This window comes from Vigna angularis, chromosome 8 (genome assembly GCF_016808095.1).
Source record: "Vigna angularis cultivar LongXiaoDou No.4 chromosome 8, ASM1680809v1, whole genome shotgun sequence".
Lineage (NCBI taxonomy): Eukaryota > Viridiplantae > Streptophyta > Magnoliopsida > Fabales > Fabaceae > Vigna > Vigna angularis.
In genome coordinates this window covers 21334169-21347570 of record NC_068977.1, presented here as the reverse complement: position 1 = coordinate 21347570, position 13402 = coordinate 21334169, and the positions used below count along the sequence as shown (strand labels likewise).

At 32.5% G+C, this 13402-nt stretch overlaps 2 protein-coding genes across 3 annotated transcripts; one reads left to right on the top strand and one right to left on the bottom strand.

The window, feature by feature from the left end:
• Positions 1-32: 32 nt before the first annotated feature.
• On the bottom strand, positions 33-8211 carry LOC108345261 (conserved oligomeric Golgi complex subunit 6). Its single transcript, XM_017583848.2, has 2 exons — positions 7530-8211; positions 33-125 (listed from the first exon to the last, which is right to left on the bottom strand). The coding sequence occupies exons 1-2, from the start codon at positions 7953-7955 to the stop codon at positions 33-35; spliced, it is 519 nt and encodes a 172-aa protein (XP_017439337.2). The 5' UTR covers positions 7956-8211.
• A 903-nt stretch (positions 8212-9114) lies between these two features.
• On the top strand, positions 9115-11421 carry LOC108343695 (uncharacterized). 2 transcript variants are annotated; one of them, XM_052867044.1, is made up of 2 exons: positions 9130-10347; positions 10525-11421. In XM_052867044.1, exons 1-2 carry the CDS (start codon positions 9791-9793, stop codon positions 11117-11119), a joined length of 1152 nt encoding a protein of 383 aa, XP_052723004.1. In that variant the 5' UTR covers positions 9130-9790; the 3' UTR covers positions 11120-11421. The 2 variants fall into 2 exon arrangements, with proteins under 2 accessions (XP_017437519.1, XP_052723004.1); XM_017582030.2 differs by having other exon boundaries at positions 9115-11421.
• Positions 11422-13402: the final 1981 nt, after the last annotated feature.

Here is a 13402-nt window from a genome sequence, read left to right as displayed (position 1 = left end):
CTCAAAATCCATAGACTAAATATAGTTTCATCCTAAAAAACATCATAAACTCCATAAATGTTGCTAACACGAGATGATCCTAGTGTACCCAAAGGAGACTCAGACTCATTTGCATCACCAGCTTTCTGAAATGGTAAAACAAAAATATTAGTAAAATAATCAATGACATGAGGTGTAACTTGCAAGTGTATGGATGCACTTATACACTTGTTATGACACTTAAGAGTATAAATGATTACCTATAATTAAAGTATATCAAGCATAATACTTCAACTATATTAGGGACCTCACATTTAGAATAAGTTGACATCAAAACATTGCAAACTTATACATGTGTTCCATATCCCACTTTTTGGGCCAAACCATGTATTTGCCTCCCGAGCTTTAAGTTTCTCATGTGACCATATGTTGAAACTGCCTTTGTAAGTGAAATATGGTCGATTAATATATGGTTACTTAACATGTTGACAAACAATAAAACTGCTTCCAACCCGTAACATTCCCCTTCTTGAACATACCTTGAAATCATTGCATTCCATGAAACCAAATCTCTTTTGGGTATTTTGTCAAACATTATCCTAGCCTCATCTAACATCACCCACCTTGAATACATTGTTACACATGCATTCTCAACAAAAACTTCACAACCAAATCCACACATAACCATAAGACAATGCAATTGCCACCTAAATAAAATCCCATGATCACCTCAATAAAATGAAAGAGTAATAGTATATGCCACCTGATAAAAAAACTATCCCATGAAAATGCATAGAGCATGAAAAATTCAAAGCATCCAAAGTCTCCTCAAACCCAAAAATCACTGTATTCCAAGATTTTTAAAATATGAATTAAGCTAAATACATACCAACAAAACTTAGATGGCTTCCAAGATCAAATGGTAATTTGTATACAATATATAGCGAGAAATGAATGTATGCTTTCAAATGGTTTTCACTTATATTCATAAACATACAATATATAATCTATTTACTTTTCCAATCTTCTTTTATATAATGATATATATATATATATATATATATATATATATATATATATATATATATATATATATATATATATATATATATATATGAGTATAAACATCACCTTACAATCGAGTTTTATGAGATTGAATTGAGTTTAAGGTCAACTTCTTAACATGGTATCATAACTATATGTTAGAGTCTATCATAGTGAAACTTGATGTTATTTAAATTTGTTATTTCTCCCACTATCAGATTGTTATCAAACTATCCAAAAATAACTAGTCTCATGCTCGAGACGTATATGTCATATCATGAGAAAGGTGTGTTGAAAGTGTTACATTGACTAGAGATAAAGTCAATTTACAATTGAAGGTTAAGACGAGTTGATCATGATTAAAGGTAGTCAACATAGGTCAAAGATCAAGACAAGTTGATTCAGACAAATTGTAACAAGTACGAGGTCGAGCACTAGTACAAGAACAAGCGCTACTAAAAAACCACACAATCCACTAAGACATGATCGCTACTAAGAGAACACACAACCCACTAAGACCGATCCCTACTAAGAGATCCCACAACCCACTAAGACCGATCAGACCACACACCCACTAAGACCGATCGCTACTAAGAGATCCCACAACCCACTAAGATTGATCGCTACTAAGAGACCACACACCTCACTAAGAACGATCGCTATGACTTAAACATAATACTTAGTACAAGACCGATCGATCATTAATTGAAAAGCTCTACAGAAGTAGAACTCAGTTTAGACTGAACACAAGAAGAAAGTCAAACGGTCAATTAATGAAACTCGGCGATCTGCATAATTCTACATAATAGCTGCAAAATTATGAATAACCACCATCTTCACCAATTCCTACCACTTCCCAACTTCTAATCCTCCAAACATGATTCATATACCATTTTAAGCCTATCCAAAGGTACCTAAAATCGTTCTAACATCGTCCCAAAGAGTCCCATACCAGATTTCACTCCCAACTCCAAACTATCATATTCGCATACCCACTTTCTTAAGATTAGAATAGATCGAATACTTATGCAAAGAAACTCCAACTAGTTCACAGGTTTCAGCATTCACAAATTCAACACAATTCACTCAAACATTCAAGTTACACACATGCAACCATCCAAACAGTAATTTCATACATAGAAAATCACAATTAAATTAACTATCTTTCCTTACCTCTTGACCAAACAAAAAGTTTTTACACCTTCAGGAAATTGTTTGAACTTCAAGAAAATCTAAAAACACCTAAAGATCATCGATTTAAAAAGAAATGATCAACCAAAAGATTGAGAACATGATCAGAAATGAGAAGAAGAAGTTGATGCACACATGCAACGAAATTTCCTTTGCATGCACCAGAAAACCGAAACACTAAGAAGAGAAGATGAAACTTACTGACTCAAATCATTGGATTAACTGGTTGACAAGAAATCCTTCAGCTTAAGGATCACTTAAACTCCTTCTGAACGAAGAACAACTGATTAACGAATGAAGATTTTTAGAAAGAAGGAGGAGAAAAAAGAAGATCAGAATTTTGGAGAGAGAGTGTATGCAAAGAATGGGACGAAATTTGAAACTTTCCTTTATATACTACTCTCAAAATCGATCCAATCCAGTTCATATATCTGTCCCACTCCAATTTCCTTTAAATCTCTCGGCTCTCACACAAATAATCGAGATGTGTCCGCCTAAACCAAAAATCGAAGGTTGTGAAAAGGTTAAAACAATTTTTTTTTCTTTTAAATAATGACTCATAGATTGCTCATAAACTACAAGACTTTACGAACATTTTGGTCATGTGATTTTTTTCTTATATTAACTTTTTAGTTTTATAAGTTTTTTTTTTACTTCATCCTATGTATGTGTGGAAACAATAACCAACCCTCTTATTAAGTCGATTTATCAACCCTAATTATATGAATAAGTTGAAACACATCATGTATTAACACTTTAATTACTAATACTTTCATATTATAATTATCTTATTTATCACATATAGTATATTCTTTAATTACTAATACTTCCATATTATAATTATCTTATTTATCATACTGATAATTTTAATTATGGGTGCCAGGTTGAATGAATATATAGATTTATGACATTTCCTAATTTAAGTTATTATATTTATTTTAGTATTTAATGATTTGTTAGATGAATGCACAAATTGTTTAAATAACTATTACTTATGGGTTGACACAACAAATATACAACTACTCTGGTAGATTTAGTGAAATCTAATCAGAAAAGATTGACAAGTTCACATCTTAAATATACAACAAATATGGATGATGTTGTTTTCAACTATATATTTTTTATATATGTTATATATAGGCATTTTATTGGATGTCTTTTTGTTAATCGTACTTGAACATTCCTTCATGATGTTATATATATATATATATATATATATATATATATATATATATATATATATATATATATATATCATGGGCACCACTCTCCAAACTCTTCTCACCTTTCTAACTTAAATACATTATTAACTTAGTTAATACTTAAATTTAAATTTTATTATCACTTAAAAATAAATATCACACTTATATTATCACGTCAAATGCAAGTTCTTCCAATAAGTATATTGGTTATTTTAATTATACAGTAATTATATTTAATTGGCTTTTTAAAATTAACAAAATAAAATTGTAATTATGATTACTTGTGTAAAATTAATAATTTAACTATTTAGTGAATACAAAATTGAAAATTTAAATTTAATTGTATACATTTAAAAGTTAATTCTGCTAAACAAAAGTGAAAAAGAAATCTCAATATGGACTTATATGATTTATTTTGGTTGACCAAAACGTCAGGAAGATATACGTTAAATACTTTTTAATATGTATTCTATATTGTTAAAGATTCTAATGTCATTGTTTTGTCAGGACTTAAGTAATTTTGAGCTGGCGTTGCATGATAAAGTATTTATGTTTAGTAATTTATACATGTGACTTGCAGTCAGTGATATGAGAAATAATTAGTCTGTATTGATGTAAAACATTTAAAATAGTTAAAAATAAAATTAAAGCATTAAAAGCTATATAGTGAAAAACAGCACAACAATCATGTAGAAGTATTATTGTTTTTGTTTCTTTTAAGGCTTTACTAGTTAGTGAAAATTAAAAAAAATAATTAATGCTCTCATCTTATATTTAATATCACATATTTTATTTGTGTTGATTAATTTTTATGGTTTTTTTAATGTTTTCATCTTTATAATTGTAACGTGCATGGAATCATACAAAATTAAAAAGAAAGTAAAATTATTATAGTCTAAAAATAATAACTAACATTTATTTTACCTTTTCAAATAAGAACTTAACTTTCATTTTATAATGAATAAGAAAAACATTAGCTTTTATATTCATAAGTAATATTTAATATGATTTTAATTGTTTCATAAGTTACAAATGTTTATGTTGACAAGAATAAAAGACACATTTCTAGTCTCTTTGCATTTTACAAAAATAATAAATAAAATTTAATGATTTACAAAATGAAGATTTGATATGAATGGTTTGAAGGAAGTGATTAAGGATAAATTTTAAATTTAAGAAAAAAGTTATAATAGGAACTAAATACAACATAGAAACATGTGAACCAAAACCTCGTCTTCTATATATGCTTCTTTAAAATAAGCTGCTAAAATAATACATAGATAAAAGGCAATATAAAATTTCGATTTTTTTTTCTTTAACAAGTGTTTAGTACAAGGACAAGTTGTCGTTTCCTATAATGTGATGTTAATAATGATTAATTTTCATTTTTGGATTATTCTTTTAGAAAATAACGCAGCCAGCAAATAATGCTTGTTGTAAAAATGTGTTTTTATTTTTTTGTTTGTCATCATCTTCCAAATTGCTCCTAAAATGTATCATGAAACAAATATACCATATTAGTTTCATTAAATAATTTATTACAGTGAATGATTATAATTTATGATAAATATACCCAGTCACTATTTAAATCCCAAAACTTATTAAATACTATTAATAATATTTACAACCATCAAAACATATTTTCAGTCTTTTCTGAGGGTTATCATTCCAAGATTCACGATTCATGAGATATGCAGATATGAAAAAACACATTTTAGCTAGTATTTCATAAAGAGAAGAGAAAAAAATAGAAAAAAAATACATGGAGTAAAGAAAATAAAAAATGTAAATAAAAATAAGATAAAAATAAAAGTTATTCACTTGAAAAGAAATCACTAAGGCCTTGGGAGAGAGAGAGTAATTGAGGAGATTTGAGAGGATTTGAAGATAAATTTTTTTATTGTTTATTTGAGTGAATTTGGAGGTAAGTGAGAATGAATTTGGAAGTAAAGTTTGTGAGAATTTGTAACATCTCGTAATCTCACACTTGATAATTCATAATTGATATATTGTAGCATTACATTTAAGGTAACATCTCTTAATCTCACACTTGATAATTCATAGTTTATATATATATATATATATATATATATATATATATATATATATGTTTTAAACTCAGATTTCAACTATAAACTTATAAATATAACTCGAATTCTTCTAATTTATTCTTCTATCTCTTTCTTCATTGACACTAAATCAGACGACATTTCTCCATCTGCTCCCGTATAACGAATTATACGATCATCGCACATACACAAACACAAACAAGTAGGGTGAGTTAACATGCAACCAATCATTTATAAAACATGCATAATTTCTTTGATACACTCAACAAACCTCATATAATAATTATGTCAGACACCCTCATACCATCATACAACAATCGCATCATAGATACTCATCCATTACTTTGATACACTCAACAAACTTCATATAATAATTATGTCAGACACCCTCATACCATCATACAACAATCACATCATAGATACTCATACCATCATACAACAATCGCATCATAGATACTCATACCATCATACAACAATCGCATCATAGATACTCATCCCACAATACCACAATTACTAATAGACACTCATCCCACAATACTTAATAGACACTCGTTCCACAATACTCAGTAGGCACTCATTCCACAATACCCAATAGACACTCATTCCACAATACCCAATAGACACTCATTTCGATGATATGTTGATGAGTAGTCACGGGAGGTTATGCACTTGTGATGACTTCTACTTCCTCTTACAAATACACTTCCAAAATACTTCATACCATCCACAAGGTTAGTCCTCAACACTATGTCCAAAACCGGCACATAGACCAGGACCTCCTACCCCTCTCACCACATAATTCATCATTCTCTACTTGAGACTGGATGATTATTAGAGTATCAGGATAACCTCCAACTACAGGACCCTCAACATCAACATATACACAAATACCATATCATTACTGAATCTCTCCACGAGACTCATACCATGCTCATATTCCTCAACTCACATTATACCCTTACAAAATCTCCCCAAAATACTCATATCATGTTCAGATGCATAAATTCAAATCCAATAAAATTCAATCATCGCAGAAATCATACAAAATGAATATATCACAAAATAAATTAACAATACTAAAATATCACCATAAATGGTCACCGGAGAAGAATCAAATGTTTGATGAATCAAACTCACCATAAACGTCAGTACATATGACTAGTCACAACTTATTGGATTTGACCAGGGCTGCTCTATGATCAGGGATGTACCAACTCCGGGTTTTAAGATTCCTTTATCCTACCATCACAATTATAATTCATAAGTCCATATCTACCACAATAACATGAATTCATCAGAAATTTTCATTCCAACAAGATATATTGCACAATAATTTAACAGTACATAATCTGTTCAACAAAATTTAAGTTAAAAACTTGTCGAGTAGACTTCCAAGAAAGAGAGGTGCGTCAGAATGGACAACTTAAGTACCAAGTCTTTCCTTAGCCAAAGTGTTCCTCAACTAGTTTTAACAAATTTCTTATTTACAGATTCAAAACAACAACATATAATATTAACACAGAAATTCAATATAGATAGATATATAACAAGTACCTATGTTTCTCTTGCTCAGAATTTGTTTTCCTGAAAACCCTCCAGAACCTCTACTCTTCTTAGTCCAAAATTTTTATTATTCCCTAATTTTTTTAATATTATTTATTATATTAATATTTTAATCACCACTTGACATATTGGATCCCTCAATAATACCTTAAAATCTGAGTGCTTTATCCACTATCAATATTTTAATTTTTTTTTATTTTTATTTATTTATTTATTTTTTATTTTTAAAGAAAAATGTAGAAAAGAGTTTGAACCAATCTTCCAAATCCACCATCATTTACCTTCAAATTCACTCAAATAAACAACAAAAAAATTTAGGGTTAAATATGTTTTTAGTCCCTAAACTATTGGCCATTTCTGGTTTTCGTCCCTCTTCCAAAGTAAGGTACACTTTAGTCCTCATACTTTTCGAAACTTTAGTTTTAGTCTTCCAAAACTAACACCGTGAAAAATATGCTGACGTGGCTAACGGTAGACTGACAGAGTTCTTTCTTTTTTCAGAGTTTATCAGCTTTTCTTCCTTTCTCTCTCCCTCGTCTCTTCCTTCAGTTTCAAAACACAAAACATTTTTGGGATCCATAATAGCCTTATAAATAAGCTCGTAAGCTTCGGCCAATGACCTGGCCACGCCTATAGAAGCCTCAGAACGCAATCTTGGAACCTGCATCTGCTCAAATTCCGGCAGGGAACTTTCACTTCCCAAAATAAGACCAAACAGAGCTTTCAAACACTCCGAAAGAATGGCTGGACTAGTGTCCTCCCTCTCAGCCAATGGGGTACCGACTTCATTCTCCCCTTCCTTGTGTATTGAATTCTGCAAGAGACGCATCTTTTCTGACAAATTACATCTTCTTAAGATTGCTTCAGCTTCTTTTTCCACAAGAACGCGTAAGTGATTATCAATCATTGCTCCAAGTCTATTCACGTAATCAGCGACAGCCTCGTATCCAGATAAAGGTTGTTGAATAGCACACAAGCAGTTAATGAGAAAGATTTTTGAAGGAGTTTCACTAGTCTGTCAACATATGGCACGAGTTAATGCAAATGTCGCACAGAAACAAAAGATATTCTACTGCATAAAACTTCCACAAGGAACTTAAATTTTTTTTTATAAAGATATATATGTTTAAGTTCTCCCATATTCCTTTCACGCACCTGGAATAACGGAGTATGGAACTATATTTGTTGGTCCACAAGATTATACATTTACAACATAATTTCCAGTAAAGTTACATATTACTTCAATTTCAGGTTCTAGATTCCAAGTAAAGTTTTCATTCAATTGCTCGTAGGACTGATCTTAAAAGGATTTGTAGACAGACTCATGTACCAACATGGCAAATGCTGATAAAAATAGAAAACTGGCAAATGAAAAATCAAAGGAAGAAATTGAAGGAAGAGACGAGGGAGAGAGAAAGGAAGAAAAGCTGATAAACTCTGAAAAAAGAAAGAACTGTGTCAGTCTACCGTTAGCCACGTCAGCATATTTTTCACGGTGTTAGTTTTGGAGGACTAAAACCAAAGTTTCGAAAAGTATGAGGACTAAAGTGTACCTTACTTTGGAAGAGGGACGAAAACCAGAAATGGCCAATAGTTTAGGGACTAAAAACATATTTAACCCAAAAAATTATCTTCAAATTCTTTCAAATCCTCTCAATTACTCCAAATCCATTCAAATGAACAAGGTCTAACTCTTGGGAATATTACTAAAATATACTCCTCAACACATTTTTGACCACTTTTTTAAAGTTAAAATTTATTAAAAATATTGCGAATCTCATATCATATTTATACTTTTTTTGAATAAAGTTTAACAAATAAAAGAATTCTCTTAACGCTCATTAGAGATAAAAGTTAAACCAAATAGATATTTCAGAAACAAAAAAGTCGTAGAAGTACTAAAGATTTGAATATAATACCTTTCAAGGAAATTTTAATTTTTATTATTAACTTTAATTTGATTATTGAGTGTTATTTTATTTTCTTTATTGTGAAAGAAACAAAAATATACACCAGCCTTGGTCCACGTCATCTTTTCATACATTGAACCATTAAGGTTCATCGCTGTCGTCCTTAGTAACCCTTGTCTTTATATATAAATATATTTCGTGGTCGCATAGTAACTTGCACATATCACAAAACACCAACCCTTGTCTTTTCTTCACCATTTTACCCCCTTTTTCCTTGTTTGTTGCCGCACTTCTTCACTCCCCAGTTAATGAGCATGTCTTGTTTTCTGTAGCTGGTTTTTGTTTCGGGATTCTTGGCTTGATTTCGAGAAAAAAGGTCCAATATTTTGCTTTTGGAGTGTCAGATTTTGTGCAGATTTTCAGCAAGAAGTTGCTTATATTCCTCACCGGTGAGCCTCTTAAAGGGTTTTGGCTTTCGTTGTGAATCTTTGTTGAAAATTTGTTCTTTATTCTGCTGGTGGGTGATTTTAGCACTTCCGTGGGACCCTTGTGAGTTTTATGCTGTGGGTTGGGAATTTTGGTGCATGTAATGATGTTTTGGAGAAGGGTTGTACTGTTCTAGTTTGATTTGGGTGCTGTGTTTACTTGAAAATCTAGAGTGATAGCTGGGGTTTCAGAAGATGTGTTGGAAGATTGGGTAAACATGGGTTTGTGTGATTTTGATGTTTGCGTTTTGTAAAGAGCACTTGAAAATGCTTGTGAAGTAGAATTGGATGTGAAGTGGGTTCGTTGGTTTTGATCTGTTTTTATTGTTTGTGAGAACTGAGAAGCAATGGAAGGGAATTTGTCTCAGGGAGGTATGGTTCAAGGTGGGAGTTCCTTTGGTGGTTTTGATCTGCCTGGATCAATGAGGGTTCATCGGCAAGGGCATCATCCTCATTCCATGAATCAACATCAAACTCATCCTTGCCAAGGGCCTTCAGTGCATTCCTCAGTTCATGATGGTTTTCCTCTCACAATGGGAACCTTGCAGAACTGCGATCAAACAATGGCAATGACTGAGTTTAGTCAGGGAGATAGAAACAAGAACTCTCCAAGTGATGAAAGCTTTGCCGAGGAAGGTGTTGATGGTCATCAAGAAGGAGGTAGAGGAAAAAAGGGGTCGCCTTGGCAGAGGGTGAAGTGGACTGATAAGATGGTGAGGCTTTTGATAACGGCTGTTTCTTACATAGGTGAAGATGCACCATCCGACTGTGGTGGCGCAAGGAGAAAAATTACAGTCCTACAGAAAAAAGGGAAGTGGAAATCGGTTTCCAAGGTCATGGCTGAAAGAGGTTATCGTGTTTCACCTCAGCAGTGTGAGGATAAATTCAATGATCTCAATAAAAGGTACAAAAAGCTTAATGATATGCTAGGCCGGGGAACTTCTTGTCAGGTTGTTGAGAATCCTTCTCTATTGGATGTGATAGATTATCTTTCTGAGAAAGAAAAAGATGAAGTTCGAAAAATATTGAGCTCGAAACACTTGTTCTATGAAGAGATGTGTTCTTACCATAATTGTAACAGGTTGCATTTACCCCATGATCTGGAATTGCAACGATCACTTCAGTTGGCTCATAAAAATAGAGATGATCATGACAGTGATGATGTCAGAAGGTCTCATCATGATGATCACGATGAAGATGATCTAGAAGTGGAAACTGATGATCATGATGATTTTGAGGAGAATTATGCTACTCATGCAGATAGTAGAGGAGTCTATGGGGAAGCGGGGCGACCTATGAAGAGATCGAAACCAGGGCAAGGACATGAAGATGCTGCTACTTTTGGCAGTGCTTTAAACAGCCAAGAGTATAATAAAAGTTCATACCCTCATATGGTTCAATCTGATGTCAATCAAGCTGCACCCGAGAAAATGAGTTCACCATGGTTACAGAAGCAATGGGTTGATTCTCGTTCACTTCAGTTAGAAGAGCAGAAGCTACAAATTCAGGTTGAGATGTTGGAGCTGGAGAAACAAAGATTCAAGTGGCAGAAGTTTAGCAAGAAAAAGGACCGGGAGTTGGAAAAGTTGAAGCTGGAGAATGAAAGAATGAAGCTTGAGAATGAACGTATTGCTTTAGAACTCAAACGAAAGGGAGTGGGTGCTGACTTTAACTAGGTTGGTCGTCTTGCATACTTTTTTGCAAAGACATTAGATGCATGATGCTCCTTTCTTTTCCAGCTATCTTTGATGAGCTGTGTTTGTTTAGTTGAAAGTATACAATTTTTTATGGGGAAACTTAGGAAAGAATGAGACCCCGTAGTGCTGTTTAGATTTATGAATTTGACAAATCCAGTAGGTCACACAGAGATTCACTTATTATTAGGCTTTACTGAAGCTCTGTTGCTTTATATACTGTGTGGCTAATGCCTTTTCACTTAGTTAAAAGTAGCATATACCATTATGATATGAGTTCAGTTTTCAAGGGCTAAAAATGAAAAACCTAAGATCACTATGCTGGTATCGGATCATTTTGATCTAGGCCATTTCTTTTTTGGGATAACATGCTGGCAAATGCTAAAGACAATGAGTTCCAAAGGAAATGCCTTGTCGCATCCTCGAAATAGCAAATTCTTACATGTCAAATTACTGAGACCAAAAGCTCCTTTTTTTTACAACTCAAAGCAGATGTAACACACTTCTTTCTTAGTGAGAAGAATGATAAAGACCATCCTGAATAAGGTACCCTGAACAGTAGATTATATGATAGAAGACATTTGTTGATTAAGCATTTGTTTGTGTCATTTTTTAATCTTTTTACATTATAACAACAACAACAAAAACTTTATCATACTTGGTGAGATTGGTTAAATGATCACATGGCGTTATTGACTTTGGTTAGAACCAAATCCTCAAAGATAAGTCACCATGATGCCCCTCTTTACATCTTTCTTCCGATTCCTGATCTTTTCTCTCCATTTCATAGGATTAAAAGCCAAGCAATACACTCTCTTCAGTATTACTTTCAACGGCCTTCTTTGTACGTGTCCAAAAAAATCACCTTACCCAATTTTGTTATTTTGTACTCAATCGATGTCAGACTTATATCTACTTGCAGTGTGATAGGTTCAGGGGGAAGTATATGTTAGAAGGAATAAGTGTAACAGACAGTTATAACTGTCTGTGAGGTGGGTTGTTGTAAACAGACTATTATATATAGTCTGTTCAAGGGTTGTTTTCAGTAGTTTTTTTGGAGAAAATTGGAAGTGAAAGGAAGTGAGAGTCAGGTCCTCTCGAAAGACCTGGGATTTGTGTGTACCAGTCACGAGATACAGACCAAGCTGTCTAGTTTTCATAGGAAGATCATCCAAGAACCTGTCTTGGAGTTCTGTACAGTGTTAATAAAATCTGGGTACCTATCACAGTGCATTTTGCATCACATTCTTTTCTGTAGGCACATATATGCTATTCTCACCTTTATCTCCTTTTGTCCCTCTAAAGTTCAACATTCACTATCCTAGAGTATTGTTAGACATATAATAGCGCAGAAAATTTCCTTTAAACTTGCTATGTGATCACAAATAGCCCCAATTGGCTTTCTCCATCTTGGCCATTCAACCAATATCTTTTGTGTAAAATTCTTGTTAATTTTCTTATCATTTTCTAATGTTGGTGACAGATATTTGAACTTTGAAACATGTGAGGTGATGTATTTTTCCCTTTATTACCTCTAAGTAATTTTTTTTTGCTAAATTTTCTATGTTGTGTACTTTTAGTTAAGCAAAACCCCTTCGATTCCAAAATTTTTTTCCTCTCCCAAGCTCAAATTCGGATTTGACCACTCGCCTTGATGAAAATATAGTTTTAAATGAGTCTCTTTTTGAGAGTTCTTTAGCTTCATAGCCATTCATTGGCTAACTACTTGGAAATGGGGAGTTTTATTTTCATATAATTCATTTGGTAAAAATTGATAGCATTGGAGTCTTGTTAATTTATAATAAGACTAGTTTTGTTGAGTTTTCTTCGAAGTTTAGCTTCCATTGTTTTTCCCCTTTAATAGAGGAATTCTTTCTTTAAAATCTCATTTGAAAGTCCAAACTTCCATCTATATCACGTCTTCTGTTTGAACAGAGACTTGGTGATTTTTATAGACCTAAAGTTGTTTAATCCTCTAATAGTTGTGTGATGTATTCTAATAAAGAAGCATACAGTTTCTTTTGCATGCTTATCTGGAGTAGGAATTTTCACCTTTCTGGGTCTTCCTTGGATTATGGCAAATTGTTTTAGAAGTAAAAGGTTTTGATGAGTACTAAGTTGTTGGATTGTAGAATCTTGGTATATATGCACAGGGATAGTAAAGGTCTTGTGTGTAATGGAATGGGAATGGATTTTCCCTTTTAAGCTACAGATTTTCGTGCTTTGTTGCAAGGAATCAGTAATGCATTTTCTTATCTGTAAGGA